Source organism: Lethenteron reissneri, chromosome 44 (assembly GCF_015708825.2).
Source record: "Lethenteron reissneri isolate LAM-NWPU_2019-01 chromosome 44, ASM1570882v1, whole genome shotgun sequence".
Classification (NCBI taxonomy): Eukaryota; Metazoa; Chordata; class Hyperoartia; order Petromyzontiformes; family Petromyzontidae; genus Lethenteron; species Lethenteron reissneri.
The window spans coordinates 7631306-7657144 of record NC_083822.1 but is presented as its reverse complement, the minus strand read 5'-3'; the positions used below and the strand labels follow the sequence as shown (position 1 = coordinate 7657144).

General features: G+C 52.3%; 1 protein-coding gene across 3 annotated transcripts; it reads right to left on the bottom strand.

The window, feature by feature from the left end:
• Positions 1 to 257: 257 nt before the first annotated feature.
• Positions 258 to 24087, bottom strand: LOC133353527 (ATP-sensitive inward rectifier potassium channel 12-like). Of its 3 annotated transcripts, XM_061569835.1 has the most exons (3): positions 23962 to 24087; positions 20866 to 20985; positions 258 to 7076 (listed from the first exon to the last, which is right to left on the bottom strand). In XM_061569835.1, the coding sequence occupies exon 3, from the start codon at positions 6697 to 6699 to the stop codon at positions 5212 to 5214; it is 1488 nt and encodes a 495-aa protein (XP_061425819.1). In that variant the 5' UTR covers positions 6700 to 7076; positions 20866 to 20985; positions 23962 to 24087; the 3' UTR covers positions 258 to 5211. The 3 variants fall into 3 exon arrangements, with proteins under 3 accessions (XP_061425819.1, XP_061425817.1, XP_061425820.1); XM_061569833.1 differs by lacking the exons at positions 20866 to 20985; positions 23962 to 24087 and adding an exon at positions 12711 to 13242; XM_061569836.1 differs by lacking the exons at positions 20866 to 20985; positions 23962 to 24087 and adding an exon at positions 11311 to 11528.
• Positions 24088 to 25839: the final 1752 nt, after the last annotated feature.

The window sequence follows — 25839 nt, the reverse complement described above, 5'->3', positions numbered from 1 at the left end:
AGCCAGGCTTGCTTGAAGCAACGCAGGTGAATATCCATAATCAGGAACTACTTAGTTTCAGTGGTTCGGTGTGAGTGCGTCATCATCAGCATCATCAGAGAGAGTGCTTATAGACAGCAGATAGAGAGCGGGCTATGGGTTAGCCAAGTTGAACACAGAAACTACAACGAGACACAACGCGTTTGACGCTGCCTTTAATAGACACTTCGCTGTACAAGAGCCACCATATTGGACATCGATGGACATCGAGATGTACAACAATTATTGACGGACATTGCAATGTACAAGAGACGTCGTTGCAGACATTTGACTGACAACCGCTATAACCGACATACAAATATTAACCCCCGCTGATGCCCCGACTAGAATATAAATAACCCCAACGAGGTATAAGGACGGCGTTCGTAACAAAGAGTCTGCGAGCGAACAGCATCTGTACAGAATATATACAAGCGTATAAATACATTCACGTGGGAGAGGGATTTGATTGTGTGCACGGTGCACACGTGGGTGAGTTTTAAAACTCCGGGCAGAAGAAGCGAGTGGGGGATGACGATCGCTCTCGCCGAGGGACGACGATCGTGATTCTCACGAGTCGTCGTCGTCACAATGTACACTTGGCACGTGGGGTTCCGCGCACGATGTGCAAAACTCATCCCTCCGGCTATCCGAGGGACGTTGTCTCGCATCAAGTAAATCGTAGTGACTGGAGTGTGAGGGTGTCGATGCGTCGCTTTACTTGTGTGTGTGTGTGCGTCGCTTTACTTGTGTGTGTGTGTGCGCGTCGCGAGCGGTTTAGCACGACGCTGCGCTCCGAACCCGCCCGGCCATCCAGGTTCGATTCCCGCACGCGGCCAACACTAGTGGCGATCGTCTGAACCGGTCCTGGGCCCTCCCCTAGGTCGACTCAGACTCAAATGAGTACCTGGTGCGATGCGTAAACATCGCCACGCGCTGGAGGCAAAGGCGGCCGGGCCGTCGTGCTGGCCACCCACCCCCTCGTGTGCCGTGATGGCCTTCGTAGGTGCTCGCTTACAGTACTTTCCCCAACAGTGTGTTAAGGCTATACGGGCGATCTTTGTCTTTGTTTTTGTGGTATATGTGTTCAATTCCAGGCCACGGATAGACATTCGTAGCGCGTGGCATCTGAACACCTTTGATCTGGGCCTCCTACTACCAGTCGACCCGGCCATGAATAACGAGTACCTGGTGCGGTGTGTAAACATCAACATTGGGGAGACAAAGGCGGCCCGGGCGTGAAATCGACCACACCAACCACCCCCATCTCGTGAGCCGCGTCGCTTTCAATCGGTGCTCGCTAACAGCAGTCGTCCCACGACAATCTACATCGGTGGGGAAGTCGTCCGCCGTCGTGAGAGTGTTTGTCCGTGTGAGAGAGGGCACCATGAGGGTGTATCAGTGCATGCGCGTGTGTACATTTGAGAGGAAGAGGGAGAGAGAGAGAGAGTGCATGGAGGAGCCTACACAAACACACCTGAGCAAACAACACCATGTCACGTCTCGCAAGGTCGCGCCGCGACCACCATTCGTGCTGCTCCTTCACCTCCCCTCTTGTCACCCCCGGGGCCTCCCCTAGATCGACTCAGCCTAAACGAGTACCGGTGTTCGCTGTGTAAAGATCGGCAGTGGGGAGACAAAGGCGGCCGGGCGTGGTGCTGGCCACCCACCCTTGCCGTGTGCCGTGCCGGCCTTCGTAGGTGCTCGTTAACGGCACTTGCCCCTAAAGTCTGTTGAAGGCTATACGGGGGATCTTTGTCTGTGCGTGTATATGTGTGTGTCCGTGCGTGCGAGTGTGTTCTTACGTCTGCTTATATACAATGTGGTGTGTGTGTCCATTTGTCTCTGCACGTGTCGATGTTCTTATGTCTACGTATATACAATGTGCTGTATGTCCGTCCATTTGTCTCTGCACGTGTCTATGTGCGTTTGTAAGCACGCGTGTGTGTGCGTGGCACGGTGCCGCTCCCTTACAGCACTTGCCGCAACAGCCTATCAATGGCGACACGTGGGGATCTTTGTCGTCGTGTGCCGCACACGTGCGCACACCTGCACACGTGTGTAGGTGTGCACACGTGCGCACACCTGCACACGTGTGTAGGTGTGCACACGTGTGCACCCGTCAGCCTGACCACCTTCTGCCACACGCGCTCTGCGCAGGTGCAACGAGATTGTGGGACTGCACGTGTAACATCCTCGTAAGCCATTTTAAACCAATGCATATTAAATTACCTACTTATTTATAAATATAATAACCCATAGCCGTCTCGCATAGTACGGCCATTTGCATTTTATACGAATATTGTAAAAAAAAAAATTCAAAATCTGTACGTCACTTTTGCAAAGTGATCTCATCTCGTGCATCTACGGCCCATCTTCTCGTGGATACTGACACGTGTCTCGACCGTTTTCTAGCCCCGATTCGCTCGCGTTGTGCTCCGTTCCAGTGCACGGCCGCATTCTCCGAGTTGTAAGACGCTCCGCAGAGCAAGACGCACCTCCAAACGCGTGCGCTGCATGGGTCAAGTTACACACAACCCTGGTGTTTCACACACACGCACACAGCTACAGGATTATAAGACGCACCTCCCCAACTTTTACTTTGAAATAAATGGGGGGGGGGGGGTAGGTGGATGGGGGGTGCGTCTCTAATCTGGGCAATACGGTAATGTTACATTTATAAAAAAAAATGCCGTATGTGCACCGCAGCCCATCATCTTTATCTGGGTCAACAAATCCCTACGACTTTGTGGGAAGTCAACAGCGGGTTTGTTTAACACGTCGTCAGCTTTCGCGACCAATATTATTCATAATAAAGGTTGTTTTGGGTCAAATCGTGTAAGAATAAATGTTGTGTCGTAGCCCCCCCACCACCCGACACAGCCTGTGAGGTTTGTCACGTGAACAAAAACGCGACAATTCGTTACCGCTTCAGCCCACCGGTGTGTTGAAGAGTAAATCCACAACATTTACAATTTGAGTAGGACGACGTTTCGCTGGTAATTACATCCAGCATCATCGGGCGATTTGCCAGAAGAAGAAAAACCTTCATTACGAACACGTAGGCTTTCGCGACCAATAGCATCCGTAATACAGGTTTATTTGGGGTTAGATCGCATAAATGTATAAATGTGTCGTTAACCCCGCCACCACCCGATACAGCAAAGTAGTAAGGGTTGTCACGTAAACAGAACATGCCAATTAGTTACTATTACAGCACAGCGGTGTGTTGGAGAGCCAAGCCACAACATTTACAATTGTTAAGGTGACAACCCTTACTATTTGGCTATGTCTGGTAGTGGCGGCTTTAACGACACATTTATATCTTCTTGTTTCTTTCGGTAAAGTCACTGTGACTTTACCGAAAGAACCAAGAAGATGAATCCCTGCAGTCACGAAAGCTTTAAATCGAGACACATTTCTATATTTACGCGATCTAACAAAAAACTATATTATCAGTTGTTTTCTTGTAGATTGACTGCTCCCTGCCATAGCGATCTGGAATTACCATCACTGCTTCCGAAAAGCCAAAGTAAATGTGCGCAATAATTCAAGTGTTTATATTTGTGCATGTACAATCACTTTACCATATCCACTGCTGGATGGACGGGAGTCTCTTCCACGCGGTATGGGTTCGTGGGGATTGTTTTGACCATGCTTCACCACGCTGGTGTGTCCGTGCCAGTGAAGGTGTAGAGCATAGCACAGTTTCACAACACGACGTCTTTCCGTAGCAGCCTGTAGCACCTGCTTCACGCATGCATAGTGGTTGCCCATTCAAGCACTTTCCAGGCTCAATCCTGCTTAGCTTGGCTTCCGAGATCTACGAGTGCAGAATAATCGTGGGAATCAGGCTGGATGTGGTGAGAGAGGAAGGTTGTAAGTTCATATTTTATTTGGGGCTCCACTCAACCTATCATCTCCTCCCCTCCCAGGGTTGATAAATAAAGTACCGCATTGTTAGAGGTTAACAGAAGTCGTTCTATAGGGTCAATGGGCCCGTGCCCGATTAATGTGGATTGTCCACCTCTGGTTCAGGATTTCCGATAGCGATGGGCTGGACTGACCGGGCAGATTTGTATCTATCCTCTGATGTTATTCCAATCGTGCTAGGGGTGTTACATCGTGAGATGAAGACTCCATTCACTCGGGGCTCTCACAAGAGCACCCGCGTCATCCCGTACGAGAGAATGACCCTGCGGAAGAGGTTATCGCAGAACTACCTTTGAGTTACATTTAAATTGCCTCTTAAACACATTGTCGGTTGCTGCATTCTTTCTCGTGCCTTGCTAGAGGTATTATAATATGTAAGAATAGGCTGACGTCTTAGCGCAGACGTTTCGGTCAATGTCTCTTCTTCAGACAAGAGAAGGGCTATTGCCCCGAAACATCCACCTGCTATGTATATTTTTTGTTTCATTATAAAAAATTGTTAATCACCAACGTGATGTTGTTCTTAGCAATGCCTACTGTCCACTGGCGACGCAGTCGCTTAAAATTGTCTCCTATTTACAAATATTCAACCCTTAACATTTAGCGGTACAAAGAGCAAACATCTACCAACTGTTGAATCGTGATTTTAACACTTGTGTTTGTTTTATCTCTCTCTCTCTTAGATGTTTATAATGTCCCTTACTCGAGTGCTAAGTGCCTCGTTGGCGACACGTGCTTCTGACTGTGAGCTCCGCGTTCTGCAGGCGGGGGCTCTCGGCACGAGGCCGTGGGAGCTGCTGGGGCACGGCGCAAGACAGAGAGCCTGAAACCGCTTCCTGCGTCTCTCTCTCTCTCTATCGCCCTTCCTCTCTCCCTTCCTCTCTCCCTATATTTGATGAATGTCCGTGAGTTTTTTTTTTTGGCGCTTTTCAGACCGGAACTGAAACCGTTGTGGGCCATCTCCACGCAGTCTGATACTGGGAGCTCCCCCCCCTCTATCTCCAAAGTGCTCAGAAGCGTTAATGACCGTAGCTGCCTGTGTCTAGTTTTTTTTTTCGTGTTTCTGCCGATTGGCAACCACCTTCCCACCAACCCCCCAAGCCCACCCCACCCTCAGCCCACCTCCACCCATCGCATCCTTGCAACTCAGCCAGCGGCTCGGCAAATTGTTCGCCGTCTCGTTTTTTTAGGATACAGCGTCCGCTGTCCCCCGCAGCGACCTCGAAATCTCGCTCAGTGCGACAACGCGACTCCCCGAACCTACACCGCGGGTTCTAGCGTCCTTCTCGTCGTCGTCGTCGAGATTCCTCGAATCGCGCTCCCCTCCTCCGCCCCGCCATGCGGCGCCACCCCCTCCACCAACGGCGTCGTTTCGTCGATGCTCCGCACGCTGTCCCTGGCGACGCTCGCCGCGCTCCCGCGGTCGCCCGTCGCCGACAGCCGCTTCTCGTCCAGCTCCCGCGCGCTGCACGGCGACATCGGCACCTCCATCGCACTCGTGGCGTCGAACTGGCCGTAGTCGACTCGGTAGTGATCGCCCTCTTGGCGCAGCACCGGTCGAAACTCGTGGCCCCACAGGATTTCGCTCGCCAGGTAGGAGCTGCGCGCCTGCGTCGTCATCGCCGTGGCCTCCACCATGCCCTCCAGAATGACCACGATCTCCACGTCGTCGTAGTCGTCGTCGTCTAAGTTGTCGCCGCCGGCGCTTCCCCCCTCGAGGCTGCCCCTACTCATGTCGTACAGGGGGCTCTCCTCGTCGATTTCGTGCACCACGGTGTAGGGCGACACGAGGAATATTCTGTCGAGGCCCTTGTCGAAGCCGACGTTCACGTCGTCCTGCCTCATCACCACGTAGTTGCGCTCCGCCGACTTGGTCCTGATGAGCTGCGCGCGCACGTGCGCCTCCACGATGTGGCTCCTGCGCAGGTTGCCCACGCGCCACTCGAGGTAGCGCCTGCCGCCCCGCTCGTTCACCACCGCCTTGTCGCTGAAGCGCAGCGTCCGCGCGCGCTTCTTGGGCCGGGCCATCTTGGCCATGATCACGCCGATGGTGAAGCAGTCGACGAGGCAGCCGACGATCGACTGAGCGACCACGGCGACGATGGCGACGGCGCACTCCTCGGTGACGCAGCGGAAGCCATAGCCGATCGTCGTCTGCGTCTCGACCGAGAAGAGGAATGCCGACACGAAGCCGTTGACGTTGGTGACGCAGGGCGGGCGCGGCGCCGGCGCCGACGCCGATGACGCCGACGCGGCCGCCCTGGGGCCCCGCGCAGCCGTGTCCCCGTGCCACCACGCGGCCAGCCAGAAGACGAGCGCAAAGAGGAGCCACGAGAGTAGGAAGGCGACGACGAAGACGGCGAAGGCCGCGCGCCAGCGAGCGTCCACGCACGTCGTGAAGAGGTCGGCGAGGTACTTCGGCCAGTGGTCGTCCATGCCGGTCACCTGCACGTTGCAACGGCCGTCCTTGTTGACGAAGCGCGGGCGACTGCGACGCCGCGGGCTCCTGGTCATCGACGGCGGTGGGCGCTGGCCCGGCGTGCCGTTGGAGGCGTTGAGGCTCGAGGTCAAGACCGTCGTCAGCGTTGTGCCGCCTGGGGTCGGCGGGGCGTCGACGGCGATGTTGTTGATGTTGTTGATGTTGTTGTTGTTGTGGCGCGCGCCGATGAGGGGCTCCGTGGGCGGGTTTCTCATTGCCAGCTCGCGGGGGTTCGTGGCGACTGAGCTGCTCATAGTGGTCATCAACATGAGTTGACAGTCGGCCAAGAAACTGCTTAATATAAAAAAAAAAAATTACTATATAAATGCTACTCGACCTCCAACATAAACTAGTGGACTCTCTGGGGGCTGCAGGGAGACAGCGGGAGACTTGACAGACGAAGGACTCTGGACAGAGTCCTTTGTCCGAGTCCTATGCACCGAGTCCCTTCCCTGGACTGCTCTCTGGACGTGAAGAGGAGTTCGCGTGGAACGTGTTCCTTGTGCGTGCCCGGGTCGGGGATCGGTCGAGGGTGTTCCCGCGAAGGGAGGCAGCTCGGACTGCGTCAAATCGAGCTGGAACCCAGAGAATGAAGAAACAAGGAGCTCAATTCTTAGTGTCGTCTTCAGGGCGCGGTGGCAACGTCCTGTAAGACACAAAGACACAACACAACACACACGTTAGCAAACACATTGAGAAAGACAGCATATAACAGATGTGGCAAGTGCTGTGAGCGAGCACCTATTAATGCACAAACAGGGGAGGTGGTGGTGGTGGTCTCAACACGTGTGTGTGTGTATGCTGAACTTCTCTCGCATCGTACGTAGCCAACCGCACTCACGGTCGCACGTATCTGCAGTACCGGGAGGTCTACTAATTTTACGCTGAGTCGACCTAGAGGAGGGAAACGCGAGGTTTCGATGCCAGTGAAGAGACGATGTCACACGCCGACCCTTGCTTGCTGCTGTAACTTCATTGTATTTGTTTTGTATTTGTCATCTTGCTACCCATGGTCACTCTTAAAAATACGACTTATCCTGGTCTCGTGAGTTAGCCCCTGGTTAAGCAATATAGGCGTGAACTTGAAACGCACACGCACGAAAACACCGATTGTATGTAGCAAACACACACCCACATACGCGTCCACACACAAGCTATCTCTCATTCACACACACACACATACAAAGACAGAGATCCCCCCTATAACCTTAACAGGCTATAGGGGCAAGTGCTGTTAGCGAGCACCTATAAAGGCCAGCACGGCACACGAGGTGGTGGGTGGCCAACGCCACGCCCGGCCGCCTTTGTCTCCCTAGTGGCGATGTTTACACACCGCACCAGGTACTCATTTGAGGTTGAGTCGACCTAGGGAAGGCCCAGGACCGATTCATATCGTATTCGTCACATTCACAAAACACCAACCCCATCATCTCTCATTCACAACGCGTCAACTGCCTCTCCCTCTTTCTCTCTTATCAAAACACAAAGATCCCCCGTAAAGCCTTAACAGACTGTAGGGGCAAGTGCTGTTAGCGAGCACGTATGAAGGCTGGCACGGCACACGAGGGGGTGGTTGGCCAACACCACGCCCGGCCGCCTTGGTCTCCCTAGTGGCGATGTTTACACACCGCACCAGGTACTCATTTGAGGCTGAGTCGACCTAGGGGATGCCCACGACCAGACAATCGTCACTGGTGTTGGCCGTGAGCGGGAATCATCAAACTCGGGTCGTCAGGCTTGTATCGCAGAGCGCTTACCGCTACACTACCGCTCCCCACTTTATCTCCATCACACACACACACGCGTGCACACGCACGCCACATGGTTGCGCCAGCACACATCCGCACACACGGACACACACCCTGGACGCGTGCCTCAAATCTGCTCGAGTCACCCGACCCTGGCTCGCTCGTCGCCTTCATTTGCTCGAGTTAAAGGGCGCCAGCGATGCACAACGAGATATCGCGTCCACCAGAGGCGACCGCCACCGCTCGGATCAAATGCGCGCGTCACAGGCGCCCGCGCGTCGGCCACGTGCTGCGTCTCGGCCTCAGCCTCGACATTCACCTGCGGGATTCATTGATCCACGCAGAAGATCCATTAGCGAGTCGTACGACTTTTTTTTTTCATTTGATAAACATATTTCCCCAGCCAATCTACGATGAGCGTTTCATGCACGTGGGAGAAAACAGGAGCAACTAAGCACGAATGACCCCCCCCCCCCACCCCCCCCCCCACTCCACCCCTACCCAAGAGCCGCCCCGTCGGCCTCCCGCTGCAGTTGCACCGCCTGTACACTCGCTCGCTACCACCACCGCCACTCACTCAGAATGTGAAGGACGAAGCGAACTGTGGATGAGTGAAAGGGTGTGTGGGACAGGTGCTGCTGGTTTGGTCAAACTTGAGGGTTGGCGGGGGGGGGGACAGAGGAAGGGGGGGTAGTTGGAGGGATTGGGGGGCATTGGGGGAAGACAGAGGGAGCCCGGAGGGGCGGGGGGAGGCGCTTCAGGAATTTGTGGAAATGAAGAAGAGAAGCCTCTTTGTTAACGCGGATTGCGAGGGCAGCCGACAGCTGACTCGGGCGCCAGGAGGCTTTCTGACGCAACACGGAGTGGACACGCACACACACACACACGTACACACACGTACACACACACACACGTACACGCACACACACGTACACACACACTTACACGCACACACACACGTACACACACACACGTACACGCACACACGTACACCACACGTATACACACACACGTACACACACGTACACAAAGACAAAGACAAAGATCCCCCGTATAGCCTTAACAGACTGTAGGGGCAAGTGCTGTTAGCGAGCACCTATGAAGGCCGGAACGGTACACGAGGGGGTGGGTGGCCAGCACCACGCCCGACCGCCTTTGTCTCCCCAGTGGCGATGTTTACACACCGCACCAGGTACTCATTAAGGCTGAGTTGACCTAGGGGAGGCCCAGGACCGGTTCAGATAATCGTCACTGGTGTTAGCCGTGAGCGGGAATCGAACCCGGGTCGCCAGGTTCATAGCGCAGCGCGCTAACCGCTACACCACCGCTCCCCACACACACGTACACACACACACGTACACGCGCACACACACACAAACACACGTACACACACACAAACACACGTACACACACACGTACACGCACACACGTACACACACACGTACACACACACGTACACACACACACGTACACACACACGTACACACACGTACACACACACACGTACACGCGCGCACACACACGTACACACACACACACACGCTCGCATACATGTGTACACACGTACACACACACACACGCTCGCACACATGTGTACACACGTATACACTCACAATCTCACACACGTGTGCACAACGACACGGGTAACCCCCGATTAGGCTCGAACAGACGACCGGGGCGAGTGCCGTTCGCGAGGACCCAAGGAGGTGGGAGCGGTGTGGCTCACGCATTGCTCGACCAGTGCTGACGTTGACACAACCACGCCAGGTAGAGATTTGAGGCTGTCCAGGTAGCGATCTGAGGCTGTGTCGGGCCAGGAGCCAGGAGAGAGGCCCAGGACCGGTTCAAATAATCGCCAGCGCTATTCGTCGCGGGCGAGAATCGAACTCGGGTCGCACACAGTTACACGCACAGGGTTGGCTTGCGGCAAGTGAATGCGTGCACGTTGAGCTTCTTTCGCACCGTACGTAGCCAAGCTTGCTAATCGGAGGTGCCTGAGAATGACAACAAATGTCCTCACCTTACTTTTGACCCTCCCTTACGTTCTCGTCTGTAGGTGAAACCAATGAGCATCGCGCGTGAGCTTTTCTTTCAGAACCTCAAACTCATAGCCCCCCCCCCGCTCCTCCCTCGTCTTGCCCCCCCCCCCGCCACAGCCCCCCACTTGACGTGCACGTGCGTCGGTTGCCTGTGACGTGGGCACTCTTAGGGCTCCAGTGTCAACTTCACTCATTCGCAATCCGGATGCGCGGACCTGCGCGTGGCTTCTAAGCCACCGCTGCGCACACAATCGCCCTGGAATGCGGGCGTGTGAATCATTACGACTCGTACAGACACTCGTGTACACGCACGGGAATCACATACGGACCCGTACATGCATGCACGTGCATACGGACAAAGACCCCCCCCCCCCCCCCCTGTACAGCCTTAACCGACTGTCGGGGCATGCGCTGTTAGGGAGCACCTATTGAGGTGGGTGGCCGGCACTACGCCCCGGACGCCTTTCTATCGCCGGTGCCTCATTTGGGACTGGGTCAACCGAGGAGAGGCACAGGACCGGTTCCGATAATCGTCGCCGGTGTTGGTGGTCGTGAAACGGCAAGCGAACTCGGGTCGCTGGGTTCGTAGCGCAGCGCGCCAACCACTGCGCCACCGCTCCCCGAGTGCAAACACGCGCCTACACACGCAAGCAGCAACGCCAAAGACAAACATGCCCGTGTAGCCTTTAACAGGCGACAGGTTGCAAGTGCTGTTCGCGAGCACTTATGAAGCTCGGAACAATGCACGAGAATGCGGTGAGGTTAAAATCACGACCGCCCGTCCGCCTTTGTCTTCCCAATGCTGATGTTTATACCCTGAAGGAGATGCTAGAAAAAGGTTGAGTTTAAAGTATGGATACTATTGGCCTCGGGGCAGCTGATGGATGTGTGGCAGCTGATGGATGTCTGGTTCGTGCGCGTGTGTGTGGCTGTGATATGTGCGTGTGTGTCAGTGGCCAACACCAGTGACGATTAACTGACCCGGTCCTGGGCCTCCCCGAGGTCAACTCAGCCTCAAATGTGTACCTGATGTGGTGTGTATATATCACCACTGGGGAGACAAAGGCGGCTAGGTGTGGTGCCAACCACCCACCTTCTCGTGTGCCGTGTCGGCCTTCAAAGGTGCTCGCTAACAGCACTCGCCCCAACAGCCCGTGGAGGCTAGACGGGTGATCTTTGCCGTGGTGTCAGCGAGCGTGTGATATGTGTGTGTGCGTATGTCAGTGCTGCTGCTCTTGCTGAAAGTACCCTATACACCCTGGAGGCTGTACGCGCCATGCGTGTGCGCGTGTACGAATATCAGCCTGGGGGCGCGTGTGTAAGGCGTGCGTGATATGCCGTGGTGGCAATGTGTGGTGAGTGATGTCTGTGTGCATCGCGTGACCAGAAGTGCGCGTGTGTGGTGGGGGGAGCGGTGGCGCAGTGGTTAGCGCACTACGCTATGGACCTTGCTACTCAAGTTATATTGACGGCCACAGATAACATCAGTGGCGAACGATAACAAAAAAAAACGGTCGTGAGCCTCCCCTTGCAACAACCGCCAATGCCCAGCGTGGTGAAGTATGGTAAAACTACCCCCATAACCCACTCAGCCTGGAGAGGCCTTCATCCAGCAGTGGATTTACAAATGGAATACATATTATGACATTTTAGAGCCAAGAGCTAGTTGTGAAATGCCTGCATGCTCATGACGGGACCCACTAAACGTCCCCTTGACCTCTCCAGAAAGTGGTACTTAATTTATCGACCCAGTTGAACTAAGGGATGAATCGACCAGCCGGCCAGGATTTGAACTCACATCTTTGCAAATTTCGGTGGTAGCACTTGACAATGCTCAAACTACCTCGCAAACTATCGTGAGATCAAATTCAAGTAGGACGGTCAACTCACCGCATCAACCCTCCGAGATCGATCAAATATGCACCGCTTTGTGGCAGGTCAACAGCCGCTCACCATCGTTAACGTATAGACAGAACCTCGCCATGAAAAGGTGGAATTTCCACCAGTATCCTTGATTAGGAATAACGTCGGAGTAGCAGTTAAGAGAGGGAACACGCCCGAGAGAGAGAGAGAGGGCGTGCATCAAGGAGATGGAGCGGTGAATTCCGCTCCTGTTGTGCTGTGCGGAGTCTTAAATCGCAGGATGTGAGAGATGGTGATGGTTTGAGAGAGGTTTGCATCGAGCAGTGGGTTGATCATGGCTGATGCTGATGCATTGACACTCGCAAACAGCCCTTTTCATCCACACACACTTAGCCAAGCGCGTATTACTTTGGATAATGCATTCGACAAGAACGCTGCATTGAAGGGGAAAATAACATACCTAGATAATAGGCGACGTTTCGGACCAATGGTCCTTCGTCATGGCAGGACAACTGACAAAGCTGAGCGCCTGCACCGCTTCCCGTCCGAGCATGTATATAGCCAAGGCACGATTTTAACTCGCATCCACTTTTATAATTTACGCGCGCGAAGAAAGTTGCTCACACTTACCTCTGCTGGATTGCCTTGCGGGGCTCTGAGGTCTGGGACCATCATCCACATTCCATTCAAATGCCCCCGGGTCTTGGCCGGTAGCCAGGGAGGGGGGGCAGCCAGGGGGCAGTCAGGGGGCGCAGTGGGGCAGCCAGGTGCTCAACACCTCCGTTGCAACACTGGAACGGAACCCCCCCCCCCCACCCCCCCTTCTCTAATATTCTCTCCACTCGCCCCGGTGTCAAATCCGCGCTCCCAAATCACTCGCGACGCTCTTCCCAAACACCCAAAATTGCGGCAATGACTCCCGCCGCTGTTCTAACCGTACACGCGACGTCGCATCATGCAACTCGCATAACTTATTGATGTGTAACTTTAGCGCTGCCGTGTGTGTGTGTATGATTGAGTCTGTATACGAGTGGGTGTTGATATGAAATAGACGCGCGAGTGTGTGTGTGGTTGCTGTTGTATTTGCTGTGTAAGGCGCTTGTTTCTAATCTGCGGGTCGCTGCTGCTGCTGCTACAAGGAACAGTGGAGGGTTGTGATCTGGGTCTGTGTGCGCGTCCCCGTCTCCCTCCGCCGGAGTTTTTATCCGACTTCTCAAGCCCGCAACAGCTGTTGGGGGTGGTCGTGGTGACGTGTTAGAGTGGCCTCCCTCTTTCTCGCCTCCCTCCCTCCCCTCTCTCCAACGCTCCCTCCCTCCGTCATCCGCCCGTCCCTCCCTCCTCCCCATACCAATCCCAGCATATCTGCCCCCTTCTCCTGTTGCACCCGAGGCGGCTTCGAGTACGGGGGTTTCGGGGCGGCGGAGAGGGGGCTGGGGGCAATTTGCCTCGAGCATCACGAAAACGAGGTGACCCACGAAGGGCATGTTTCCTTGCCACTGTTGAGTAAATGGAGGAGGTTGGGGGCACGTGGCATTTATGAACTCCGGGGTTCCACCAGAACCCCTGGGCGGCTGTGGTTGCATGAATCTTTCTCACCCCCGGCCCGCACACACCAGACCTCCCCACCACCTCGCGGACTTTTAGCCGTGAAGGCAATGGGATGTTGCCTACACGCGCGCACGCTGGTGGGCTGTTAGGCACATCACAATCGCACCACCCCCACCCCGCGCCACCATGCACGCAGCAGCCTCGCGCGCGTTCACACGTGCGGTACAGATACAGGATATAGTTTAAAATGTAAACGTGCGCTTCGCTTCATTTATGCTTCAAAACGAGCGTTACAGGCACGTATGACGATAAATTTCGCCTCCTGGTTACAGTCCAGAGTGACCGGGTCATTGGTGGAAATTCCTCATTCGTCATGGGCAAAGTCAAGCCCCCAACCAGGATTTGAACTCGCGATTGTAGAATCAGAATCTTTATTTATACCGGAGGAATCCCATAAGCTGCAAAGCTCTTTAACACAGATGTCCACTCGGGGCACGGGGTCAGAACGCACATAAAACAATACAACAAAACAAAGACACGGTCGCAGTGCAACGTATTGGAAAGGTAAACAAATCACTTAAAAACATACACAAATAAAGCTAAACTATGGGTTAGTTTCGTATCTCACCAGGTCAACCCCACTGTGGTAAGAATTTGCGAGCTGCTCCCTCCACTGCTGAGACACGTGGCGCCTGTGGGTTGAAGGTGGCAGTGGAGGGGGAGGGGAGGGGCCGGGGGGGGGGGTAGAGATCGAGTTTAGCGAACCACGAGACCGTGACGCTGATCTCGTCAAAAGGCATCAACCATCACGCGAACTTCGGGCATTTTTGCAGCGGCAGCGGCTTTCGGCTGAGCCATCGAACAAAGACGGCACCGCATCGCGCGCTTTCCGATGCGTTTTCTGCGGCCGTCTGGAACGCTCTCCCCACCGACATTAGGAAGCTACTTCGAGCTTTGCACTTTTAAATTGAGATTGGAAAAAAATACATTCTTGAGAACTGCTTTTGTATTTGGTTTGTTGTCCTTACCCCCGCACCTCCGATTAGCACGGTGTAAAAGAAGTCCAACATACATACGGAAGGGGTGGCGGCGGCAGGGGGGGGGGAGAATATATATTGGAACATGGTACAGTACAACCATGGATTCCACTGCAGTACCCTCTATCCGTCCACAACGTCGTCCCATGTCAGCCTTCAACAGCCTCGTGTATGCAGCGGACAACTTCAAGTTGATTTTTTGCACAACCAGATGAGAGGATACTCATACTCTTAGGTTTTTTCGGTAAAGTCACGTAGGTAAAAAATTACATTAAAATTAATAAAAGTAAAATTTAATTAAATTTTTTACCTACATGACTTTACCGAAAAAACCTAAGAGTATGAATCCTTGCAGTCACGAAAGCTTCAAATCTAGAATCAGGTGAGAGGAGTCAAGTGACTCCTCTAGAGGGGTGGGGAGACGGGGGGCGTTGTAACTGGTGCACCACCACCCACGGAATCAAGAGCTCTCCATCTGTCGATAGGGGGCGACGATTGCCGCTGCGGGTAGAATCCCAATTGAGTCCGTCGCGTTGTGGTGTGATGTTTCAAACTTTGGTTCAAACGTGTCCACCCTGGCGCTGGGTCACGTCGGCGGATCTTTGCCGGCTGCCGCGGTGAAGCGGATGGCGATGTGCACCCTCGCGGTCACAATGAGGGCCCACTGCACGATTGGGAACGGGAAACGCCGTGACAGAAGTTGGGGAGAGCGCGATACAGCCAGCCAGCCGGGTCGCCCATCCGAGCACTAGCCAGGCTCGATCTCTTGCTTAGCTTGCGAGATCTAATGATGACAATGATAAGTATGACGCCGACAATGATGATGTATTCACTCATTGTTCCAACGTTCATAAACGTCCATGGCAATTTCACTTTGTGTATCAGAGGGAGGGACTTCCGCGGATGTAAAAAAAATTGTATCAGAATATCCTCCTTTCTCCCACACAAACCTCCGGCGACGTTTCGGCTAATGACCCTTCAGCACAGAGAGGCCTCTATTTCTCTGGCTTTTCGGTGGTGTGAATAAGGGCCAATGCACGAAACGTCGCCTTTTTAAGGCCACAATGTTATTGACGAATATGTAGATTTTTTTAGTTTTTGTTTTAATCATGAGATTTTAGATAAGTCGCTCATTCAGTTACGATCGTACACTGGTATATAACTCGTTTCCTCTCAGAACTTGAGTTGAAAAACAACTTGAATTTGGCAACACGGTAAAAGTGATATTTCCATCATTTTCCATGTTACTCGAATGATCACGTGAGCTGGGCAGCCCCTCTTTAAGAAACACTTGTGAGTCAAAGGTAAAGACTGCGTTTCTGACAAAAAAATAAAAGGAAAACATACAACAATAATATTCCAACACTGCATGAAAATGTTTTGATTGAAAAATGTCTGTTGATAGATTTCTGCTTGGCCTGAATTGTAACTGTGTAAAAATTTGGCCAGCCCTACATTTGTTTAAGCGAAGTGACGTGGCCTAAAGAATTCAGGGGGCTGCAAACCCAAATTCACGGCCCAACTCGGGGTGAACAAAATAAATACGGGACCGGCAAACTAAAGTTCACCGTCGAGTCGCATGCCAAATGGGACATTTAAGGCCCAAGAACTGGAGGACATTTTCACAATTTCTGGCAGCTGCCTGATGATGATGATGGTTGTAATCAGCAGCGAAACGTCGTAATCAACATTGTAAATTTTGTGAGGTTATTCTCACATGCACACACCCGGTGTGCTGAATTAGTAAATAATTGTCACTTTTTGTTTACGTGACAAACCTGACTAATTCGGCTGTGTCAGCTAGTGGCGGATTAACGACGCATTAATATTTACGCTATCAAACCCAAAACTAGCCTTTGGTCCCATTGGAACCTCATTTGCCAGTAAAAAATATGATAATTGTTTTTTTACCCTTTATTCTGGCAACAAAACTGACACTTTTTTTTACAAGGAGCCATGTTTGCATAGACCACAATACCTGCAGTCATAATGCAAACAAAAACACAACTCTGATAATGTATGCACTGTCCTTGAAGTTGATTGGTCCACACCCGAGACAGCTTTCCTTAGAGCCTAGTCTCACATGGTGTTGGACCAGATGACGCCAAAAGGCGCACTAGGCTCTAAGGAAAGCTGTCTCGGGTGTGGACCAATCAACTTCAAGGACAGTGCATACATTATCAGAGTTGTGTTTTTGTTTGCATTATGACTGCAGGTATTGTGGTCTATGCAAACATGACTCCTTGTAAAAAAAGGTGTCAGTTTTGTTGCCAGATAAAAGGGATAAAAAACAATTATCAAGCCTTTGGTCGCTAAAACCTACGACGCGTTAACCTGATGATGATGATGCTGCTGGATGTAACTACCAGCGAAGCGTCGTTAAATGTGTGTGGATTTCATGGGACGCCCCTTGCCAGGATCAAAATATAAGAAGAGGTTTTAACATTTCTTTCAGTCGTATAAGTGTTACGATGTTAAAACACCAAACTGCAACCTTTTGCAAGGAATCATGTCTGCATTAACCACACATACCTGTGGTGAACAGGCAAACACAACATGCTCTGGTTGTATATGCATTGTCTTTGAAACATAATGTAGCTGCTCACCCCGAGCTCTCGATGCCCTGAGAGTGGCATTATCTTCGTGCTGTTCGCCTTTTGGCGTCCTCTGGTCTAACACTGTTTGAGACGAGGCTCTAAAGAAAGCTGTCTCTGGTGTGGATCAATCAGTTTCAAAGACAATGCATATACAACCAGAGCATGTTGTGTTTGCATGTTCACCACAAGTATATGTGGTTAATGCAGACATGATTCCTTGCAAAACGTTGCAGTTTGGTGTTTTAACATATTAACACAACTGTTTTATTGCCAGAAAGGGTAAAACCTATTCTTATTTGTGTGAATTGCTCGCCAACACCACCGCTGATGGTGATGCTGCTGAAGCGGTAATCCACTGTGCATGTTTGTCCATCGCTTAACAACTTTATTTCCACGGCTGTGTTTGGGCGGAGGAGGGTTCACGACACATATTCTACTCACGCGATCTGACCCAATAAAAAAACAAATCTATTATGAATCATGGGAAGTTTGTGCCAGGTACAAATTTAGGTACAGATTTCACACCGTGGCGGGAAACACATCCCACGTCGATTTGGCGATTTTCCAATCGCAGCGTTTCCGTCACAAATCACGCGAAAACATAACATTACCCCAACAACAACAACACCACCACCACGTGATTCAGATCCTTGACTATGGAACATAACTTCGAATATCAATTTTACAGAAGAATGTCAGAAGCAGCCAGGTGACTCAGACGGTCAGAGCACTGAAGTTGCACCGCTGAATTACCGGTTAAAGATGTTTGGCTTTAGCCGCCCGCAATTAAACGTGGGACTCATCAAGTCGGCCTCAAGCCTGGTCACCGATGACTGCCATCGAGTCTGGTTCCGCATTTAATTCGGCTACCCACCCACCAGAATGTGCAATACCGAGTTGACTGCCAACCGACGAACATAATGATCACCCTTCAGTGGCAGAGCGAGTGAAAAAGTACCTCCGCCCCGACCGTGCGTACATCGGAGGTCACGTGACGGGATCGTACAAGTTGTTCCACGATATCCACTTCTGCGGGTCCGTTCTCTCTAACTCGAAGGGCTGCACTGCCCTGCGAGAGTTCCGACCCGACACTTTTGTCTGGGCAATCAGGATTGAAAAAATAAATGTTTGGATATTAAAAAACTTAAAATTGTAATTGAGAATAGATAAATTAACAAAAAATCTATCGAATTTCTCTGAACCGAGCAGAACAGGTGGATCATGCGGATGACTAAGCCGACGGCGCTTGGATACTGCCATCGATACAATTCCGTTCATCCCCAAGCGATCATCCCACACGCCCCTGGCAGTGACTTTAATTGCGCGAACGCTTCCACCGGGATTACGGGATAAGCCACTGAGAATATCTCCGTCGCTTTGCTCTTCACAGCGCACCGCGCTCAACTCGTCTGCTGCTCCGGGGTTGTGCAATACCACCGCCCTAATGGGAGCCCGATATGCAATAGATGTTGTTTGGGTGAAGTGGCCCTATACCCTGTACGCAGCACAAGGATGCCAGGAGGTCCTTTGTCCGAAACGTCGTCCGTTATTATTTGTTTCCCAAAACATATACTGTATATCAGGGGCAATGTTTCGCACAACGCCTCTGCGGTTTAGCACGTGGGTGGAAAAAGAGGATCATCGCCCGTAACGTCGCCTGTTATATTTCTGCTTGGGGTTTTTGGCAGTGCTATTGCCGGATGCGTTGAGTGTTCGCTATTTGTGTGCTGTGCGCACCGCAGTCAGTGCAGCATCACAAAGCAAAACATCCTCTCGTCTCAGCCCCCCGCCTCCCCGAACATCCTCACCTACCCCACTCCTCTCCCAGTTCGTATTCCCAGGTGTCGTGACGCAACTGCTGGCTGGCGTAGCGATGGGGAGGGAGGGGTTGGTGTATATCTCACGCCGATGTGCCTTCCGTAGTGATCCAGCCTTGCCCAATATGAATTTCGCCAATACCAACAAAACGCGTGAATTGATTTCGATTTGAACAGGGGCGATTTCCTGCTCAAGTGTTGCTTTGAGACATTGGCGCGTAACTCCTCTTTAGCCCCCGGAGACAGTGGTGGAAGTTCCACGTACATATGCCGGGGACGAGGCTATCCATGGGACAGTCAATTGCTGGCTTGAGCCATCGTAAATGATATTTGGTCTCTGGGAAGCTCTCTTCATAACCCCCCCCCCCCCGCCATGACACACTCACCCTTCCGACCCCACCTCTTCCTCTCCCTAAATTTCCGCGGTGTACAGGAGGTGTCGTGGGTTCGATCCCGACCCTGACGCCTGCTGTATATTTGTAGTTTGTGTGTCTCTCTCTCTCCCTGTGGTCGCGTGGATAGTTTTTTTTTTTCTCCAGGTCCTCAGGTTTGTCTCCCTACATTTAGAATTGACATCACGCGTTTAGATTATTTGGCTGCTATACATTTCCACGTGACAAGCCACTTCTTTGAGCTATAATTTGTAGCGAGCTGGCTTCTGAAAAAGAGCTATAGAGCTCAGTGGACCTTACTTGGTAAGATTAACTTTTATAAAGTTTAGCTTAGACACACAGAGGCAATGGGTTCGATCCCGACCTTGACGCCTGCTGTATATTCCGAGTTTCCGTGTCTCTCTCTCCCCGCGGTCGCGTGGATGTTTTTCCTCCGGGTCCTCCAGTTTGTCTCCCCACATTCAGGCTCAACACGCGTTCAGGGTATTTGGCTGCTACACATTTCCACGTGATAAGCCACTTCGTTGAGCTATCACACGTGGCTGGCTCGCTTCTGAAAAAAGAGCTTTCGAGCTCAGTGGGCCTCGCGTGGTAACATTTAATAAAACAGAATAAGTTGACTTTAGTCTCCCGTCGTCTTTGAGCTTCGCTCGCTTGACTGCCGCGTTTCCCAACCTGGCAAGGATTGGCCCTGCCTGTATGTATGGGCGCACTAATAGGTTGCTAAAGCTGCTCTGCTGTATTTAGCCCGTCGCTCTCAGCTTCGCTCTCAGACTCGGGCTTTATTTCAGATGCTAAGGCCCCCACTGAGCCAAGCAGCTCTGTCACAAGGACGACCACAGCCACAACACAGCGGCGGCAGCTACGGGACATTGCAGGTGGATAGACTTACACGGAGATCCATAGAGTGGCATAGAGACTCATAGACACACAGCCCCAGACCGTCTGCAGTGGCGGCAGCTCCAGGACACTGCAAGTTGCATAGAGTTACATCGAAACGCGTAGAGTTGCATAGAGATCCATAGAGTGGCATAGAGACTCATAGACCCACAGCCCCAGACCGTCTGCAGTGGCGGAAGTCAATGGACAACGCAGGGAGGAAACGTGCAGACTGACAAGAACAAACAAGTTAACAACAACAGCAATCTTCTTGGTTCTTTCGGTAAAGTTACGTAGAAGAGAAATAATAAAATAATAAAACATAATAAAATAATTCTCACGACGCTTCGGCCACAACGCAAGCAGCCGTCCTCAGGTGAAGACCAGGTCTGTTTCATTTTTATTATTTTATTATTTCTCTTCTATGTGACTTTACCGAAAGAACCAAGAAGATGAATCCCTGCAGTCACGAAAGCTTTAAATCGAACCAACAACAATCTCGGGTCAGTTCTCACCGTTGGAGTCGCCGTTTAGCGAGCATCAATTCCCCGTCCACTCATCGGCAGCTCTGGTCAAGAGTTCCACTGCTGGATGAAAATGCCCCCTCCAGAAAAGCTGCCCGTGATTACGCCGAGCTGTCGATGGGAGCGGATCGATGGTGGCAGTTGCAGCAAAATGAACAAACCCATCATTCACGCGTGTACACACACGCACACACAGACAAAGATCTCTCCCCCTCCCATATCCTATAGCCTGAACAGACGGTTGGGGAAAGTGCTCTTAGCGAGCACCCAAGAAGGCCACAGCACCACACTCCTTTGTCTCCCAAGCAGCGATGTTCACACACCGCACCAGGGACGTATTTGAGGCTGGCTCGACTTCAGGGGAGGCCCAGGACCGGTTCAGATACCCGTCACTGGTGTTGGCCGTGAGTGGGAATTGAAATCCGGAAGCCAGGTTCATCACTGCCACACAAAGACAAAGATCACCCGTACAGCCTCAACAGACTGTAGGGACAAGTGCGGTTAGCGAGCATCTATGAAGGCCGGAACGGTACACGAGAGGGTGGGTGGCCAGCACCACGTCCGACCGCCTTTGTTTTCCCAGTGGCGATGTTTACACACCGCACCAGGTACTTATTTGAGGCTGAGTCGACCTAGGGGAGGCCCGGCACCGGTTCAGATAATCATCACCGGTTTCGGCCGTGAGCGGGAATCGAACCCGGTTCGCCGGGCTTATCGCGCAGCGCGCTAACCGCTACACCACCGCTCCCCACTGCCACACACACACGCACACATACACACACGCACACACACACACATACACACACGCACACACACACGCACGTGGGACTGGGTAAGACACATCACTGGAAGGGAGGATGGTCGAGACTAACGACGGAGTGGCAGCCAAAGGAGGGAGCACGCCCTGAGAGGACGGACGTCCACGGCGGAGACGTTGGAGGCCCTCGACCAGGGGGTCGGCAATTAAAATGAACAAGGAGAGCCATTCTCTTCAAATTCGGTTTAACAAAACAAAAATCCCCACAAATATTTCAAGGACCGCGATGCGCGTGGTGAACACGAGAGGGTCCTTGATGAACAAGGCCACGAAGCAGCCCTTGTGGCAAACTCCTGCCCCCAGACGGATTGTTATGACGAAGCATCGCGAGGGTTGGCTGCTTGCGGAATGCCCCATCCAGCAGTGGATAGATCAAGGCCGATGGCGATGAGGATCGTGGCTTTGTACGGAAACATTCCACGTGATCGAATGGATTTAAAGAGAGAATCGAATCGATGGAGAGGCCGGATCGTTGCGTCGCCACTGCAACTCGTGACGGTGAATGACCTCGCCCGGACGAGCAGCTCCCCGGGGCAAGTTGCAGATCCAATTTCTTTGGCTGCGAAGTCTCCGTGTTCGAGGTGCTTCAGTTCCACACCTCCTGTCCACCCCACCCCACCATCCTCCTCGTCCCATTTAAATACAAAGATCCCCCTATAGCCTTAACAGACTGTTGGGGCAAGTGCTGTTAGCGAGTAGCAGCACTTAAGGCTCGCACGGCACACGAGGGGGCTGGTGGTCACCACCAAGCCCAGCCGCCTTTGTCTCCCCAGTGGCGATATTGACACATTGCATCAGGTAATCAGTTAAGGCTGAGCCGATCCATGGGGAGAACCATGATCGGTTCAAATAATCATCGTCGCTGGTGTTGGTGATCGTGAGCGGAAATCGAAGTCGGGTGGCCGGGTTCGTAGCTGAGTGCGCTAACCACTGCGCCACCGCTCCTCCTGCCCGCACACCCACACTCACAACCGCCACGAACCCACGCTTCGACGGAGCCGTCTCCGCCAACGCCGAGTGACCCCGCAGAGAGGACACCGAGACACGGCGGGAGAGGGAGACAGCGATTTGAGACACCCACTCGCACACGCAGACTCACACCCCGACAGATAAACATGTATGCCAAGGGCACAAATATAGATATAGGCGAATATTGAGAGTTAGAACAGACGAAGGCAGAGAGAGAGAGAGACGAACAGGGACGGACACACGGAGCAACAGAGAACGGCAGACAGATACGCGACTCCCTTCTTTCGCTATCTCTCTTTCGTTCTGACTCCCTCCCCAACTATCTCCGTCGACTCTCTTTAATCGGTACCTGTTGTCACCACTCACTCACTCCCTCCTCTCAGTGTTTGTTATTTGTGTTGCTGGTGACTGTATTTCGTATCGGAATCTCCCCCAGTGCTGTTGCTGCTGGTGGCAATTAAAAGTTGTTTAAAAGTCAAAAAGTCTCCCTTCTCTCCTCTCACCCTCTTTCCCTTAACTCACTCTCCTCTCCATCTACGCTGAGCTGGGCAGTGCTGACGTAGCTGGGCACGGGCTGCGAATGAATCCCAACAACGTTGCATTGTAAATCGTCATGGGAAGGATGGTATCTCAGAGAGAGGGAGGAAGAGAGCGAGTAAGGGCGGATCGTAGCCTTGGTTGCTACCGCAACTGTATCATGGTCCTTGAGGCAGTTTATAAATCAAATCTTATGTGCATGTGCGGTGGTGTAGCGGTTAGCGCGCTGCGCTACGACCCTGACCACTCCGGGTTCGATTCCCGCTCACGGCCAATACCAGTGACGATTATCTGAACCGGTTCTGGGCCTCCCCGCGGTCGAATCAGCCTCAAATGAGTTACCTGGTGCGGTGTGTAAAAACATTGCCACTGGGGAGACAAAGGCGCGGGGGGGTTGTGCTGGCCCACCCAACCCCCCTCGTGTGCCGTTCTGGCCTTCATAGGTGCTCGCTAACAGCACTTGCCCCTACAGTCTATTAAGGCTACACGGGGGATCTTTGTCTTTGTGTCTGTATAAGAGGGAGCTGCTTGTACTTTCTCAAGTGCGGCTTCATTTAGGTTGCGATAATCTCCCACACGCGCTGTCATAAAGTTGAAACAGATGTACCCACCTATCGGCACGACACACAGCTCGAGGAGAGATGCAGGTTGGATGATCCAGCGATTTAAATCGAAATTCCTTATTTTAATTACAACTTTAAAAAAAAACCCCATCGCGACCTGTCGACCCCATGGGACGGAACAAATATCGGATGCGCACTCACCGGAGAAAGGATTCATTCCAGCGAGCTTTGGAAGATCCACAATTGACATTGCTCTTGCGTCATCGCTCTGCTGTATAAGCCGAAAAATCCCTCCTGACCTCACCGGGCCGATGTGCGTGGCGTCTGCATGCGGCGCATTCGCTCACAGAGAGTGGCAAGTCGTGTTGTGATTTTGTAAACAAACAAACAACAACAACAACGTTAAATTTCGATTTAAAGCTTTCGTGACTGCAGGGATTCATCTTCTTGGTTCTATCGGTAAAGTCACGTAGAAGGGAAATAATAAAATAATAAAAATAGAAACATAATAAGACGCTTTTTTTCCGACAGATCTGTTCTTCACCTCAAGGACGGCTGCTTGCGTTGTGGCCGAAACGTCGTGAGAATTATGTTTTATTTTTATTATTTTATTATTTCCCTTCTACGCGACTTTACCGTAAGAACCAAGAAGAAGAACAAAAACGTTGTTTTGCTTGTATGTGCTTTGTGCGCGTTGCGAAAAAGCGCCTCTCATCAGTTTCCTCTTCATCGGTGGTCTCGGTTTGGAGATGTTCGCGGGACTTGCCCCGACATCTGCGCTATCGTCGCGAGACGCGTAACAGACAGGGCGATCATATGGAAATTTTGAGAATCGAAGAATCGTTATTGTCTCGTGGAGAAATCCGATGACCTGTGAAGCTTTTTGTTTCCACAGATGTCCGCGAGCGTGGTGCGAGCGCATCCCGGAAAATCCCCCGCTCACGCCACTGGCTGTGTGGCCTCTAAAGCCCCCCCCTCCCCCCCTCCTCCCCCCCTCCCCCACAGCGAGGGTAGTTGGCCTACTCTTCCACTCTGACCAATCAGTCTCAGATGAAGGCGTTAGGAGCACCCACACTTTACCCCCAACACACGTGCGATCTGCCCATCGTAGACCAACTGGTGGATCACATTTGTGCTGATGCTGCGTGAACAGAGGCGGTGGGTGGGCCGGAGTGCGGGGGGGTAGGAGCGGGGATTGGGCGAAGATGTAATAAACTTTCCCCCTTCGTTACATCCGCTGCGCAAGGAACTGGAATCGATCGGGACAAGTCCAGTGGTGCTGGTACCCGTTACACCACTCTGGTATCTCCCCACTGCGTGTCACTGGCATTAGCAAATCGGGGGTAGGGGGCCGGCGGGGGGGAAGAGGCAGAATTTGCCAGTCATTTATACGAATCTTGCCCAGGCAATGTTCGTGTGCATTTGGCGATTCTTGGCCGAACGTCATCACAAAGACCACGCTTGGCCAGCGGCCGACCTTCCCACTTTCGGTTCGCTTCCATTTGGAGTAAAAGTGTCTTGGGAGGGGGTGGGGGTGGCTGGCTTGCTCTCTCCCTCTCTCGCACGTGTCTCTGTGTGTGTGTGTGTCTCGGCGTGTATTTCATGAGAAATGCAATCCTAAGTAAAAAAAAAACGCATCAATGCATTTAATAGGAATAATTATTATTAAATAAATGTAGTAATAATTCTCATCATTACAGATGAAAGGCGCATGTCATCCGCATATCCCAAAGCGCCGTGTTATGGAAAGCAGGTAATAAAATACAAGTGGAGCAAACGGCCAGAACTGTGAGCTAAAGGCCAATTTAAAGCGGTGAGAGTTTTCAAGACAGATTTAACTAACAACCCCAATGGCTGATTGCCCGATGAGAGGGCGCTGCGCTGGCAAGAGCCCAGTCACCTGGCGAAATGTTACCCACTTCGCCTGGTATAAGGAGGTCCTCGGTTCGATCCCGAGCCTGACGTCTGTATTTTTGGGGTTTGCATGTATCTCTCTCCCTGTGGTCGCGTGGATTTTTTTTTTCTCCAGGTCCTCCGGTGTTTCCCTCCACATTTAGAAACACGCGCTAAGAGTATTTT

Coding starts and splice junctions, on each gene's coding strand:
- LOC133353527 (XM_061569835.1), bottom strand. CDS start 6,699: ATGTTGATGACCACTATGAGCAGCTCAGTCGCCACGAACCCCCGCGAG.